Here is a 15782-nt window from a genome sequence, read left to right on the forward strand (position 1 = left end):
ATGGGATTTACACTGTCGTTAACATTATATGGATAAACTTACTAAATATCACTATGGACACGCTACAAAGTTATAGATAATCTACAAACTAAATATTAATATGGATAAGGCTACACTACTACATCCAAACTCAAAGCCAAACTGGTATAGAATAATATGTGTCTATTATTGAAACTACAACGTCACTTAAATGCCAGAGCTGGATTAAGATCTTGATACCCTTTGTAATCTTCCCCTGTCGGTCCATTTAGTGAACTGCAAAGAGTTATTAAAAAAAATTATAATACGAGGGTACCTATAATAAATGATAAAAAATAAGGTATGGCGGCACATTTAATTGCTGTTACTTGCAAGTAATAAAAGTAATAATTATGATTTTTTTTAGGTATATAGAAAAGCGTTTGGAAATGGCTCTCAAACAAGACAAAGGAACAGGCTGTGATATACCAAAGTTAGATCCCTTTGCCAAAGAGGTCGCTCAGTTTGAGAAGCCAGTGCCCAAAGTCGTGTGCTACGGTAAAGATTGGGTTAAATGTTATGTAAGTTCCAGTATATTTTATTTATTTAAACTAATACTTGCCTTCAGTGATGAACTACGAATCCGAGGCTTGGTTCCTAAGTCTTCTCAAAATCAAAATCACTCAACAGGCGATAGAGTTTTATTTTATTTATAGATATATAGATTTTTGGTCAGATTTCAATAAACATAACATAGGTTGGAATCATATTTACTCGCACTACTCGTATGTCCGGGGTTTTTTTTAATTATATAGTACATGTTTTTTACAATACATGTTATAAAATACTATATAATACTTTCAGCACTCAACATGCAGGGTGGTACCAGAAATTTTGAACAGTACAAAAGATATAGTATGTTCGTACAGTGATATAGTGTATATAAATGACTTTAAACGTATAGTGGAACCGCATTTTGATATATATGGAGGTGACGTTTACGAATTGGATAGAAGTGACCATGTCAAAGTAGTGTGTTCAGGAAAACATATAGACAGGTAAGAAGAAAATCACATTTTACTTTATATGTATTGTTGTAACTCTGTTTTACCCGCGTAATTCCCGTTCCTGTGAGAATACGGGGATATAATATAGCCCATGACTAAAGTGACTACAAATAATGTGGCTTATTATTGGTAAAAGAATTTCCAAAGTCAGTTCTGTAGATCTAGATATTACCGAAACAAACTCACAAAATTTACCTTTTATAATATTAGTATAGATACTATAGATTATATATTTACACAGTAAAATGTAATCACTTATTTAAACAAGTTATTTTAAGATCACAATAACATAATGGAGATAACATTTGGCCTATACTGTATGTTATTTTCATAGTTTTTAAGATTCTTATCATTATTATTACTTATTTGCAATAAATATATGAAATTGGTGGATTAAATCGATATTTTACTTATCAATTTAATTTTTATTAAAATTATTACTTTAATTACATTACATATTTACAACAGCAACTATTACAATTTTATATTTTGTTTTTCAGTGTTCTCCCATCAAAATGGATAGGCTATACTCTAGGGTTCCGTAAATCTGTGCATCCAAAGGCTTCCAAACCAGCGGAACCTATAAATGTGTTAATAATAGGTTTCGACTCAACCTCCAAAAACGGTTTTATTAGAAGAATGCCCAAAAGTTACAAAGTTCTTACCGAGATATTGGGTGCTACAGTGTTGAATGGGTGAGTTGGTTAACTAACTATTATTAAAATTAACTGTTTATTGCGTTTATAGGGTTCCTTAGTCTGATAGAAAACCTTATAGTTTCGACAAGTCAGTGATCTTCAGTGTTGCAGTCCTGACTGTCCATGTTTTAATTTGGAGACTATTGGGATGAGAAAGTCGTGATTTGGTATGGTATTTGGGTATATCGCAGACAGTAATAAGTAGAAACCTTGCTAAAAATATTTGTACCTCTCCTACATGCAAAATGTGGATGATTTTGTGGCCCGATACACACTTGATCGGTTTGTTACGAAAAGGACATAAATTTAAATAAAAGTTGTAGAATTTCATGACTAAAAAGATATCATATTCATTCCATCTTATGTACAACAATAGTTCCAGCGGATGTGGATTCTCCCCTCTCTCCGGCCTCTTTTGTGAAGCTATTTTGTAATCTTTTTTAAATCAATCACTAATTTGGAGTTTCTCAAGGTGCTCCATTAGGGTCACTGTTTTTTAATGTTTACACTATTAATAACAATAACATTTTCCAGTTACAATATAGTAGGAGATGGAACCCCGGCTGCCTTGTTCCCCATACTGACGGGCCAGACAGAGTTGGAACTTCCAGATGTTAGAAGGAAGACTTCTAACAACGGGACTTTAGATGCTTCAATATTTATGTTTGACAAGTTGAAGGAATATGGGTATGTGTTGCAATTTCGGTCTTGAAAAATTCTAGAAACACGAGTAAATATTATAAATATTGTTGAAAATGTAGTATAGTTTATTTTTATAGTCACTTGACAAAATATGTTGATGAACATCCCCCACAGAGCATCACTTCCCAAGAAACACATGGTACAATGCGCTTGTGCAGTCAATCTGAAGACCTATGCTTTATCTTGATTACATTAAGCCTCATGTGCCTGTTTTAATAGAATATAACACGCCATTGCTGCTTGGTGGCAGAAATAAGCATTACTTATTATTATAAACTACTAACAGATGCCCCGTAGTTTTACCCGCCTAATTCCAGTTCCTCTTGGAATATGGGGATAAAATATAGCCTATGAGAGCTTCCAGATATCCAGAGATTATTCCCTACAACCTCATGTAGGGAATAATCTCTGTATCTATTGATTTTGAAAATTATTATATATGGTGTGTGTTAAAGACTTTATTTTATCCCCGTATTCCCACGGGAAAGGGAACGCGGGTGGAGCCGTAGAGTGTCTGCTATTATATGTGTATGGGTGATCCACAGTTACCGCACCGCGTATTTCGAAGACATGCCAGCGATAGGCACGTTCCAGTACCGGTTCAACGGGTTCAACCACCAGCCGGCCGACCACTACCTGCGCGCGTTCTACCTGGAGGAGTCCGCCAACGGGCAGAAGTGGCACAACAAGAAGACGAAGTACTGCGTCGGTGACCGGCCGCAGTACAAACTTATGCTTAACATTACTGACCAAGTATGTTGCCTCATCCTTAGGGTTCATTTACAATAGCAGCAACTGTTACCGACGTCTGCAGTCGGCGACGACTCGGCGGTAGTCAATGGCAGTTGACTGCAATCGCCGATATCTCGGCAGCAGCTGACTACAGTTGTTTGCCGTTGGCTGCAGTCGACTGCAGTCATCGGTAACAGTTGCCAGCTGCCGTTGGCAACGTGCTGCTCGTGTAAATGAACCCATATCTTAATTATATCATTTACTAAAAATTGTTATGTGGTTAGTTTGTACGCCGTAGAAGTAGGTGCGAGATGACCTTGGCTTTCATTGGTAAAGACGTACTGCCAAGCGATTTAGCGTTCCGGTACGATATAGTGTAGAAACCGAAAGGGGTGTGGATTTTCATCTTATCCCTAATAAGTTAACCTGCTTCCTTCTTAGATTGCATCATCACGGTGAATTTGTAGTCAAGGGCTAACATCTCTCCTTAACTTGCTTAAATGGCCTTTATAGCTTTTCAAAGCTTGGTTATCATCACGTCCCAACTACAAAAGGAGAATTTTTGATAACCATTCCTTGTAAGAATGAAATTGTGTCAATATTCCATTTTTGGCAGAATCCTTGACTTATAGTCAGGACAACGCACAAAATGGTTTAAATAATTCGCCTGCTTGTGTAAACATCATTAAATTTCGTTCAATGGAAAGGAAAGTGTTCCTTGTTGACTACGGATCCTTAAAATGTTATAGTTTCGCCATCTCTGCCTAACTGTCCGTCCGCTGTGGGCATAGACTATTAGTATCAGTGACGTGCATTTCATAGATGTAATTTACGGTCTACCTTATTACGAAGCTGTATTGGAGAAGGATTTTCCATTTACAATTTGTATTTGTACTGCTTAATTAATTACCTTGCGCTCGCCACTGATAAGTATTAAAACAAATAAACCTGCAAAGATAAGACGTGAGTCAGCTAAATATTTGTTTATGGATACTAGCCGACGATCCGTGCTTTCACCGGCGTATTTTATTTTCTCGTGAGAATACGGAGATAAAATATAATCATATTATAAAAATAAGCCTACTCACAATTAACGTGGCTTTTTAGTGGTAAAAGAATTTTCGTAAGTATTTCAGTAGAACCAGAGATTATCCCCTACAATCTCACAAACTCTTTATAATCTATCTTCTTAATATCTTGGAATGAAGATGATTGTATATTGAAATAAAGATTTGAATTCTGTGCACTGTGTTGGATTTCATCATCATTATCAACCCATATTCGGCTCACTGCTGAGCTCGAGTCTCCTCTCAGAATGAGAGGGGTTAGACCAATATTCCACCACGCTGACCCAATGCGGATTGGCAGACTTGACACACGCAGAGAATTAAGAAAATTCTTATATGATAGGTATTTAACTTCTTAAAATACCCACAACTGAAAAGTTGAAGGATCATTCCCCGGACCGGATACGAACCTACTCCCTCTGGAATCGGAGGCAGAGGTCATATCCACTAGGATATCACGGCTTTACCGAATTTGAAATTATGTTTCAGTTCTTAAACCTCGACGCCAAGAAGTTTTGTTTCACATTCATTGCGGATATAACTCACGATGACTTCAATATGATCTCCACGGCCGATGATGACTTTGCTGAGTTCCTTATGGACTTTCAGAGACAATCGAGAGAAGAGGACACTCTTCTATTCGTCATGGGCGATCATGGTCCAAGGTCAGTTGAAGTAGGAATAGAAGTAGGCGTTTCTGTACAAAAATAAACAATTTATAATTTTTTTTAGACTCTCATTATTCATGCAATCTGTCGTGAGACATTCAGCTGGATTTTAAGTGTTTATATTAAGGCGTGTTAGATGCAAAATACATTGATTTGTCCAAACAGAATAATGTAGAGTCTATTTCATGACATCTTGTGGTGCTCGTCTCTTTAGCCTTTTGAAAGTTGTACCAGGTTTCTTCAAAGTTGATTTGGATGTTTCCGAAGATGCTTTTGGTATGTTTCATTGAGTATGCAAGTTCTGTCTTTATTAATTTTGCAACGATAAGTCAATATCACAATATTTAAAATAATGTATAGTCAACATCCTTTAGATGCTTCTGTTTATAGAATTTTTGTCGGGTCTGAGTCGTCGCTTGGATTCGTAGGTTCTTCGTGGTGATTAGCGACATAGTCGTAAATCATCATTCATAATTATTATCAGCCAATGGAGGTCCACTACTGGACATGGGCCCTTCTTGGACACTCAAAACCCAGTCTAGAGCTGGATGCTTCTAGCGGTTTCTGAGAACCCAACGTTCATCATTTTGGGAACCCAAAATCCATCAGCTTTTCAAAATATGTGCGCCGCGATTGCCACTTCAACTTCGCGACTTGTAGAGCTATCGGTGTCATTTGTTCTTCTGCTCCATATCTCTCCCTTTATAAGGAGTGAGTCCTGATCCATTAATAACCCAGTAATAATAGTCAGGGATCTCTAAAACATTTTGTACACCTGATTACCTACCTAATAAGCTATTTTTTCGTGAGTAGCTTCGTCTCTATGAGACGATCAACATTTTTATTTACGAAAATTCTTGAGTCTGGGAGTTACAAGTTGGAAGGAGGGAAGAGTAACAAAAGTTGTTACTAATCAGATCTTACTGTTGATTAATTAATACAACTTAACAGACATAATGTCCTACAAATTGCGTGGTACATTCTCGTTCCGACGCTCTGAAATTTTCATTTCCTGGTAACTCAGTCAGCTACCAGCAAATTTTTCGTGAGTTTAAAAATTAGCTTGTTAATATTCAGGTGTACAAAATGTTCTAGGGATTCCTGACTTTAAGTCGGTCAAACTGATTGATAATGATAATTTCCCGCAGGTACGCCAACGTACGTGACACTTTCCAAGGTAAACTCGAGGAGCGTCTACCTCTGATGGCGGTACGTTTGCCCGACGCCTTCGTTAAGAGCAACCCGAGCGCGCAGGAGAGTCTGCTGAAGAACGCCGAGGTGCTGACCACGCCCCACGACATATACGCCACAGTTGCTGACGTGTTGAACTTGAGACATTTCTGGAACAATTACAAAATCAAGGGCGCTGACTTGACTAGAGGCCTGACTTTGTTGGAACCGGTGAGTGTTGTTTGTGTACTAAAGAACGCAAAGTGCTGACCATATCCCACGACATATATGCCACAGTTGCCGACGTGTTGAACTTGAGACATTTCTGGAACAATTACAAAATCAAGGGCGCTGACTTGACTAGAGGCCTGACTTTGTTGGAACCGGTGAGTGTTGTTTGTGTACTAAAGAACGCAAAGTGCTGACCATATCCCACGACATATATGCCACAGTTGCCGACGTGTTGAACTTGAGACATTTCTGGAACAATTACAAAATCAAGGGCGCTGACTTGACTAGAGGCCTGACTTTGTTGGAACCGGTGAGTGTTGTTTGTGTACTAAAGAACGCAAAGTGCTGACCATATCCCACGACATATATGCCACAGTTGCCGACGTGTTGAACTTGAGACATTTCTGGAACAATTACAAAATCAAGGGCGCTGACTTGACTAGAGGCCTGACTTTGTTGGAACCGGTGAGTGTTGTTTGTGTACTAAAGAACGCAAAGTACGATTTCTAAAAATAATCGATTCCTTTGACGGAACAGTAAAAAATCGATCAAGTAATCGAACATCGAACATTCTATATATTCTTGGTAGTCTGTGTAAAAATTACGCGTGTGTGTATTGCGAGTCAATTATATAGTTGTGTGTAGTGTATGGACACAGAATATACTTAATGATGTTAAATGTTTTGGATGTGTGAGTTTACCTCGTCCCCCTCAAAAAACGACAGACTTTATTGTTGGTGAATTTGGGTGCGAAACAGCTCCATTCTTTTTAATAGTCGACAAGTAGACCTAGTTAGAACCGGTAAGTTTATAGTCCCACGTCCTACAACCAAATTCTTTTGAAAATCGTCATTAAAAAAAAAACAATTTTTCCCCCAGATACCAAAGAACAGGTCCTGCAGCGAGGCGGGCATCGAGCCCCACTGGTGTTCGTGTCTGTCGTGGGAGAACGTGTCCACATCTGACCCGCTGTACCAGAAGAGTGCCAACGCGTTCGTTGACTTCATCAACTCGCTCACAGAAACTGTCCGGTAAGTTTTAAACCCTTTCCCTTCACCCTTTCTACTTCACTTCACTTCCCTATTTCACCCATTCTATTTATAGTTTCGTAAATCAAAACTTAAATGATTTATATTTAAAAAACTTCAACCCCTTTTTAACCCTTTAGGGGTGGAATTTTAAAAAATCCTGAATTACATTATACAGTGGAAACTTTATGTAACGACTGTACATTTTATAGCGTTATAGAGAGTGGTCGTTATATGGAAAGAAGAAAAATTTATGAAAGATAGATAAATAATTTATTATTTTAGAAGATAAATAATTTATTATTTTGAAAGTTTGATTTGATTTGATAACGTATTTTAAGACCATGACTTTTACTTATTAGTCATGGTCAACAACAGTGTACTTGAGCGTAAAGTAATGGAGTGAGAGGGGTTTCAAGTTACAAAATAAAACTCTACCAAATCTAATCGATTCCCAAAACGCTTAACTGCGAATTTAGCATTCTAGGTTCCCCTATTATAAAAACGCCAGACAATTTTGTTGGTGAATTTGGGTGCGATGCATCTCCATATCTAATTCCTAGTGAAGGAGACTTTTAATTTGATCGTAGGACCAAATGCGTGCCTCGTACGCTGACTTCGGTCGCTTGGGTGATGCGGCAAAGGGCTAACACTGGTGTTCTGACCTTCGTGGGGGCGAAAGATGCCGACGGATACGTGGGGAAGTTTGGACGAAAGGTCCAACCGTTGACTGAAAACTATCAAGTTAAGGTGAGACAGTTTCCAAAATTTAATACTATACTAATAGCATTAACAACTGAGTCTTAGGGCCATAAATCATTTCTCTATATCTATCTCGCTTGCACTTATGGGTCTTATGGAGCCGTCTAGTGAAGGGTGTAACAATGAAAGACATATTATCGATAAGTAAAGTTTATTATCGTATCTTGTTCACAAAATTAAAAAAATTAACAATATTTGATTTAATATAATACATATTTCATATTATATAATTATTAACTAAATAAAATTAATCTTCATCTGAGTCTTCATCATCAGAATCTTCGTCTTCTGCCAAATTTATTATATATTAGTATCCATAGTGCGCAACGAGTAACACATGAATGTATTTATTTAATTGCAGTAAACACATTTATAGCAAAAAAAATACGCAATGCAATTACATTAGAAACCGACCAATCAGAATCGTCCAAATCATTATTGACTCATCATTAGCACGTGCGCAGGTAGCCGTTTATCGATAATTAGGGTGCGCAGGTAGGCGCGCTGCACATTCCTATCTTTTTTGACTTTTATGACCGGACGACTCAGATGATAATGCGCATACTATAGCTAACCCCCTGTGTTTTCTCTTGCGTAGAATGTGGGGTTTTTTTTTTAGTTTTCTAACATACATGTATTAGAGAAACATTTATTTTAATAACAACTGTTTGTAAGGCAAAACAAAATGGAATACTAAACTTGAAGGTGGAGCTAAAATGTAGCCACGCGGTGAAGTTGTATCTTTTCAATGGTGAAAGAATTTTTAATATTGGTCAGATAGTTTTTGTGTTAAATCGTAACAAATAAACACTCGAAAAATTTAATCTTAGTCCCACTCTTAGCCAAAACGGCTCGTCCGATTTTAATGAAATTTTATATATTTAGTTTTGTATGATAATGTAGAGTACCCTTCTACCTCCAATTCCTATTTTTTAATCGCGATACTAAATATTTTTGTACGTTTACTAGTTTATTATAAACATTTTTCTGTTTTTCTGACGCTCCGTAAGTTTTACACACAAATGCACTTATCTTCTAAAAGTAAAATATGTAAATGACTTTTTAATTGATTTTAATTCATTTGAATTTGTTCATATACTTTTATGTTAGCTGTGGCGTCACACAGGTCTCAGCTGAAAATCAGCGCCGTGCATTATACTTGTACGTAGTACACGGCATAAGCTGAGCTGTACATCCTTTCTTTTTAAGGGTTACAGACAGACATGCTGTCTTTAGGGTAGGATACTGTTTGTAAGTTTTAAATCTGAATAAATTTATTTTCTTTTCTTTCTTTTCTTCTTACATTGTGCGGGCTACCTCTTATTGATATATTTTTTGTAGTCGCTATTTTGAAGTGTTGTCCATTTCAGCTAACAGTAGGGCCCGGGCGGGGGGTGTACGAAGCGTCCATGACGTATGTCGTCAAAGAAGACCGCTTCCAACTCGACACTAGAGACATCTCTAGGACAAATGCGTAAGTATAATACAATTTCTTATTTTTCTCTCAATTTATATGGCAACTTGCCGCGTTGTACCCGTTCCCGGGAAGAAATCATCCCGGTTTACATGTACCACCAAACGTTCTCGAGACTCAAAAGTTCATTTCCTGTGCCTGGTGCTTATGACAATCCACTTGAACGTCCGCGAGACCCAAAAGTTTCTGCGGCTTGCTGCGATTTTGCTAAATGAAACTCTTTCTCTTTATTGAAAAACTTCATATATCTTTTAACATCTGACAGAAGTCGTTAAAGAATTTAATATTATCACCATAAGCCCGCTAACTCGCCCCGGAGTAGCGTGGTATGTCTATAGCTTGGCAACTTCGTCACACTCGCGATGGTCCGCGCGGGCCGGGGTATTCGTAGCGATGAATGAAAAACCCACGAGCACGCGACGATTTCACACGCGCGCAGTCTTTCCCCCCGTTGCCCGCATATCACGGGAGTGTCATCACCCGAATTGCCTGAAAGCAGTAAGCTCTGATCTAAGGAGGGAGGAAAATTAATAATAGTGAAACTTGAAAAGTGACGTAATTTTCCAGGCTCCAAATTTACGCAATCAATAGACAGTGTCTTTTGACATTTATGGCATAATCCACGTTTGCATAGCGCGCTATAATGGCGGTGTTTTAAAAGCTAATATGTCAACACATGGCTGTACGGTGTAATACCTTTGCCTTTTCCCAATGGGAAATAATAATAAAAAAGCTAATATATCAGATAGTATAAGAGTTTATTTTACAGATAGTAGTAATGTTTTATCTCAGGATTTAACTACCATAGTTTTATTATGAAAGAAATCGATAAAAGTCCTTATCACAAATCATTTAACTTATTAAATAATTTTTAAATTTCAGTTACAACGACGAACCTCACTGCATCAGCGCATCCCTTCCATCCCTCAACATGTACTGTTATTGCAACGACTGATGAGAAATACTCAATCAATTGTATAGTATATACACTAGAACTAGAACACTAATCTCGGTAACTGTGATGTCTCAGTAAAGTAGTACTTACAGTACTTAGTGCAGGTCCACTAAATTAGATTTATATTAAAAGTGTTGTGCTTGGAATACGATGTTTGATTTGCTTTAGAGATGTTCTATTAGTCTCATTAGAAACGACCTTCACCTATCTGTTCATTGGCTTTGGATCAACTACTGTTGGAGTCATGTAGGGTACCACGATATATCTCGAAATGAAATAAAGACAAATTTCATCCAATAGTGGCGAAAATATCGTTTTTATTCACATCGCAACGAAAGAGCGATAGCTTTCCGATTTCGCTTTTTGTTTATGGAATGTGTTGAGACGAATAAGGATGAAAGGTTTTATGTTAAACTAGCGGACACCCGCGACTTCGTCCGCGTGGAAGTCAATGTAAACTTTCAACCCCTATTTCATCACTTTAGGGGTTGAATTTTAAAAATTCTTGAATAACGTTATATTTCTTATTTTTTATGATTTATGAACAAATTTTTTAAACTGTAACTCTAAAATTAAGGACTTTCCATACAAACTTTTCAACCCCTATTTATTATCTCTTTGGGGGGGGAGGAGGGGAGGGGGGGGGGGAGGGGGGGGGATTGATCAAATACTTTATTAGCGGTTGCGTCATAACATCTACCTGCATGCCAAATTTCAGCCCGATCCGTCGAGTGGTTTTGGCTGTGGGCTAATAGATCACTATGTAAGTCAGTCACCTTTGAGTTGTATATATTCAGAATTAGTAAGTTAAAAAATATATTATAACTAGGTTACCAAAAAAACTCCTGGCCAAAGAATTTTTGACCATTATTACTAATGATAGTTTGGTCCGTAAGCTTAAAGGTTTTTTTTTAATCTTTACAAGTTAGCCCTTGACTACAATCTCACCTGATGGTAAGTGATGATGTAGTCTTAGATGGAAGCGGGCTAACTTGTTAGGAGGAGGATGAAAATCCACACCCCTTTCGGCTTCTACACGGCATCGTACCGGAACACGAAATCGCTTGGCGGTACGTCTTTGCCGGTAGGGTGGTAACTAGCCACGACCGAAGCCGCTCACCAGCCAAAATTTGCGCCACGAGTTCTCGTCAAGACGTTATAATTGTTATCAATAGCGACGAATCGAAAATATTTCATATGTTGTTGGTTGACAATGTGTCTTTTTCTCTTCATGTAATAATATGTTATATTTTACTTTAAGACAACATTCGCGCAATATAATTTTTAATACACTATTTATCCAATAAACAGATGGGTGAAGGTTCTTCTTAATTCGCATCTTCTGCTGACATATTTTATCGATGATGAAATATTAAGGTTTAGTTGTAGCGATGAGGCTTAATATTTATGCCAAAGGTTGACGAGCCCAAGCAGCACAATGTTTTTTTTTTCTTTATTTTTTTTGAAAATTTTGTATGTTTGAAATTCATTTATTCAATAGAACGAGTGAATTTTTAACATTCAAATACTAGCCAATTATTGAGTTTGGAATGTGTTGGCTTTGGCCGATTTAATGGGTCCAGACTGTCACCATATTTTTTTTTCTTTACAAGTTAGCCCTTGGCCACAACATCACCTGATAGTAAGTGATGATGCAATCTAAGATAGACACAGGTTAACTTGTTAGGAATAGGATCAAAATCCACACCTACAGGAGTGTGGTTTCTATACGACATTGTACCGGAACGGTTAATCGCTAGGCGGCACGTCTTTGCCAGTAGGGTGGTAACTAGCTAAGGCCGAAGCCTTCCACCATACATACATATAAGTGTGAATTGTATTTTTTTAATTTTCCCTCTACACATATGAGAAATCATTTTAACAAGTTAAGATTAGTGGAGATATTATTCCTCATGATACCCCATAGAAATTACCAACAAATTACGTTTTATACTTGGCCAAAGGAACCTTCCAAAACAACCACATTACAAACTCCATAATTAGCTACTTATGTAGGAGCAGTGGCGGGAACTTCATAGATACAAAAATGCACTGCCTAACCTGAGGGAAAGAAATTTTCTTATTATTGGAGAAAGAATTTTCCATTTTGTACAATTTGTATTTCTAATGGTACCCTAGTTAAAAACTTTGTGCTCGCCACTGGTTAGGAGCATGGATTGACAAACTGACTATCGTAGGCTCCATCGATAATAATTCGATTAGCTATGTAGCGTTAGGATCGATTAATGAATAGAAGCAGGCGTTGCAATCCAGAAGTTCATTATGAATAGGCAATTATTGTTACATTTTGCTTCTCTCTACTTTTCAATCTGATAGCGGAGAATTGCAAATGCAATTATTATTTGGTAAATTATTTTTTGCTTTTTTTCATAATACTGAATGTGTATTATATATTTATTTTTAATATTAATTTGAATACTTAATTATTCTAATAAATGTGATAATAGTTTGTTCACGATTTAACAGATGGACCGATCTTGATGAAATAATCTTCAAAGATAGAATTTTTTTGTTTAGCATTATTTAGCATATTATTATTACAATAGTAATAGCCAAACAAAAAATATGCTAAATAAATAAATTCACGGATGTCCACTGGTAATATTGAAATACGAGTATCTCAGACAATATACTCGTAGGTACCTGTTGAAAATATTTTTTACCTTGGTTTGTCTTTTCACTTTTTTAATAATTGAAAAAATAAAAAATATGCGTAGCTTGCAACAAAATACAGGCTTAATTTCATTTAGGTCGATAGTCAATGGATAGTCAGAGAGACAATGGATAAAATATAAATGAATTCAAACTACGCGAACAAAGTTCCCTATTTTAAATTAAATTTTATTTATTTTTGTCGTGTTTTGATTTGTTACTGTTTTGTTAATGTTTTTTGTTGTTGAAAATAAATTATGTAAATTGTGTATTAATATTATTATATTTAGTAGAATTCGCTTAGGTAAAAGAACAAGGTTTTTCTTTCTATGTGATGAAGTAAAGTAATAAATCTGAAGATTTTTCGGATGAAATTCTTTTTAATTTCGTATAGTGCTTGAAATAAGTGTCCTAAATATATCGATATTGATTGATAAAAGTTATAAGGATAAGGATTTCATAGAAAAATAATTAAAAAAATACTTATTTTTAAATTTTTTCAAACGTCAAAAACGCTGTCGTCTATTTTGTGACGTCACGATGTTACTTGATGTCATTAGAGGAATAAACGTCAAACTAATTAATAACATATAATTTTGTTAAACACTCCAAACAAGGTTTAGAGTTAACGCGACTTCATGAAACAGTTAAAATATCATGACCGACAGCGTTTGTCAAAAATGTATTTTAAATTTTTATGTATTCATGTCTCAAAAAAATATGATGTATTTTTTTTAATCTACTTGAACGATAATGAACAATTGAAGACCATTTTTAAAAAAGTGTCAACTAACTTGTTGATAATCCTTTAATGTTACAAGACTTAACATTTTTTTTTATACTTTAAAGTGTATCTCATCATACATGACATTTTTATTATACATATGTAATTAAAAATTGACTATAATAAATTTACCGTAATGTCTAGTCAAATATATTATTATTTATTATTATGTGTCTGTATTGGAAAGTGTACTTTTTTTCAAGAAATAAGTTATTATTGTTTCACAAACAGCTAAAATCTTTAGACAGCTAAAGGGTAGATATTTTTCCTTGTATTTCTTATTGGTATGTATTATTATTACTCGTAACAATATTTTGTTAGTTTTTAATCTGTGTAAGTTAACAAAATTTTTTTTTTTTTTTAATATAATAAAATTTTGTTAACTTACACAGATTAAACTTCTTTTAGTTATTAAAACTAGTGTAAAAACCAGTGGCGTAGCGTGCCTTAAGGGGGCCCAGTATCAAAATTAGTGGGGTTGCCCATACGAAGGGTAAAGATTTCATTCTTACTTTATTCACACAAGAAATGTCATGTGACTTTATTCACAAAAGTGAAAACTTTATAGGCAGATTAAATTTTACTAATTTGGATTGTGGATAACATTTTACTAATTTTTGCTTTCACACGTAATGGGCCCCTGCAGTCCGGGGGCCCCGTATCATTGATACAGCTGTTACGGCAGTAGCTTCGCTCCTGGTAAAATCCACAAGAAGTTTAGTAATTGTGAAACTATGCTATTGGTCACTTCGAAAAGTGATGTAATTTTCCACGTTACACAAATTCAGGCGACCAATAGGGAAGTGTCCTTTGACATTTGTGACGTCATAGTCCATGGGCGCATAGCACGTTGAAATGGCGGCGTTTAATAATGGTTAAAATGTGTCAAATATTTCAAGAGTTTATTTTGTACAATATAATGGTTTATCTCGGGATATTATTTCATTATAGTTTGTTATGTCAGAACATATAAAAAAGTATAAACATATTCTCTTTTGTTTGTTTCTCCTGTTGGATTATCGGTTGCCTATAATTGCTCTGTTGGCGAATTTTTCGATATAAAAAAAATTACTTATACTAAAAAAAAGCGTAATTATGTTACTCTGTTCCAAATATAAGAGTGGTATTTACAAAAATTACATAAAATTAATTGAAAAATTCGCTTGTAGATCTATAAATAGAGGTGTGATTTTATAAAACTACGGAACTTCAAAAATGTTATACATATCTATAATAATATGTAAAAAATATATTGCTGCAGGTAGTGACAAATTATGTTTTTTTTTAATTAGGCATGTAAAATTGAGCGTATCTTATCATGAACTGGTGTGAACGGGTTAGTCACGCGGTACAAGACTTGTTCGTGTTATATCATTAAAATTTTGTCGATAACATTATCGATAGAAGTGTTACACATCACTAGTTATTGCCATGAACCTAAGGCGGCCAGTCCACCGAAGCGGAGGGAGGCAGCGGAGCCGAGAAACGAAGCTGAGAAAAAATTCATATAAAAATGGTAAGCGGAGCTGGGAAACGGAGCAGGGAATCACGTCTGCAACTCGGCTTCACGTTACATTCTCACTCCGCTCCGGTGGACAGACACCGTACGACACTCCGTCAGTTTCTCCGCTCCGCTGCCTCACTCCGCTTTAGTGGACAGGCAGCCTTATTGTACGAGCGAGCACGCTACATAGTCCGCTCTTCTCATACTATTTATAGTAGCGCTTGCGGCGCGATTTTGTCCAAACCATAATTTAATTAAATATATAGGTAAAAGTAGATAATAAAATGTCTTAAAACCATTTTTTTGTTT

At 36.0% G+C, this 15782-nt stretch overlaps 1 protein-coding gene across 1 annotated transcript in view; it reads left to right on the forward strand.

Annotated features, from left to right (window-relative positions):
- LOC112048274 (uncharacterized) overlaps positions 1-15771 on the forward strand; it is a 31859-nt gene extending 16088 nt beyond the window's left edge. Inside the window, exons 5-15 of the mRNA XM_024085753.2 lie at positions 386-539; positions 823-1016; positions 1526-1720; positions 2258-2410; positions 2971-3178; positions 4714-4889; positions 6041-6293; positions 7173-7324; positions 7912-8071; positions 9454-9557; positions 10440-15771. Of these exons, the coding sequence (XP_023941521.1) occupies positions 386-539; positions 823-1016; positions 1526-1720; positions 2258-2410; positions 2971-3178; positions 4714-4889; positions 6041-6293; positions 7173-7324; positions 7912-8071; positions 9454-9557; positions 10440-10512 (1822 nt within the window). The 3' untranslated portion in view covers positions 10513-15771. The remainder of the gene's footprint in view (positions 1-385; positions 540-822; positions 1017-1525; positions 1721-2257; positions 2411-2970; positions 3179-4713; positions 4890-6040; positions 6294-7172; positions 7325-7911; positions 8072-9453; positions 9558-10439) is intronic.
- The last annotated feature ends 11 nt before the right edge of the window (positions 15772-15782 follow it).

The sequence above is a fragment of the Bicyclus anynana genome, chromosome 18 (assembly GCF_947172395.1).
Source record: "Bicyclus anynana chromosome 18, ilBicAnyn1.1, whole genome shotgun sequence".
In the NCBI taxonomy this organism is placed as follows: Eukaryota; Metazoa; Arthropoda; class Insecta; order Lepidoptera; family Nymphalidae; genus Bicyclus; species Bicyclus anynana.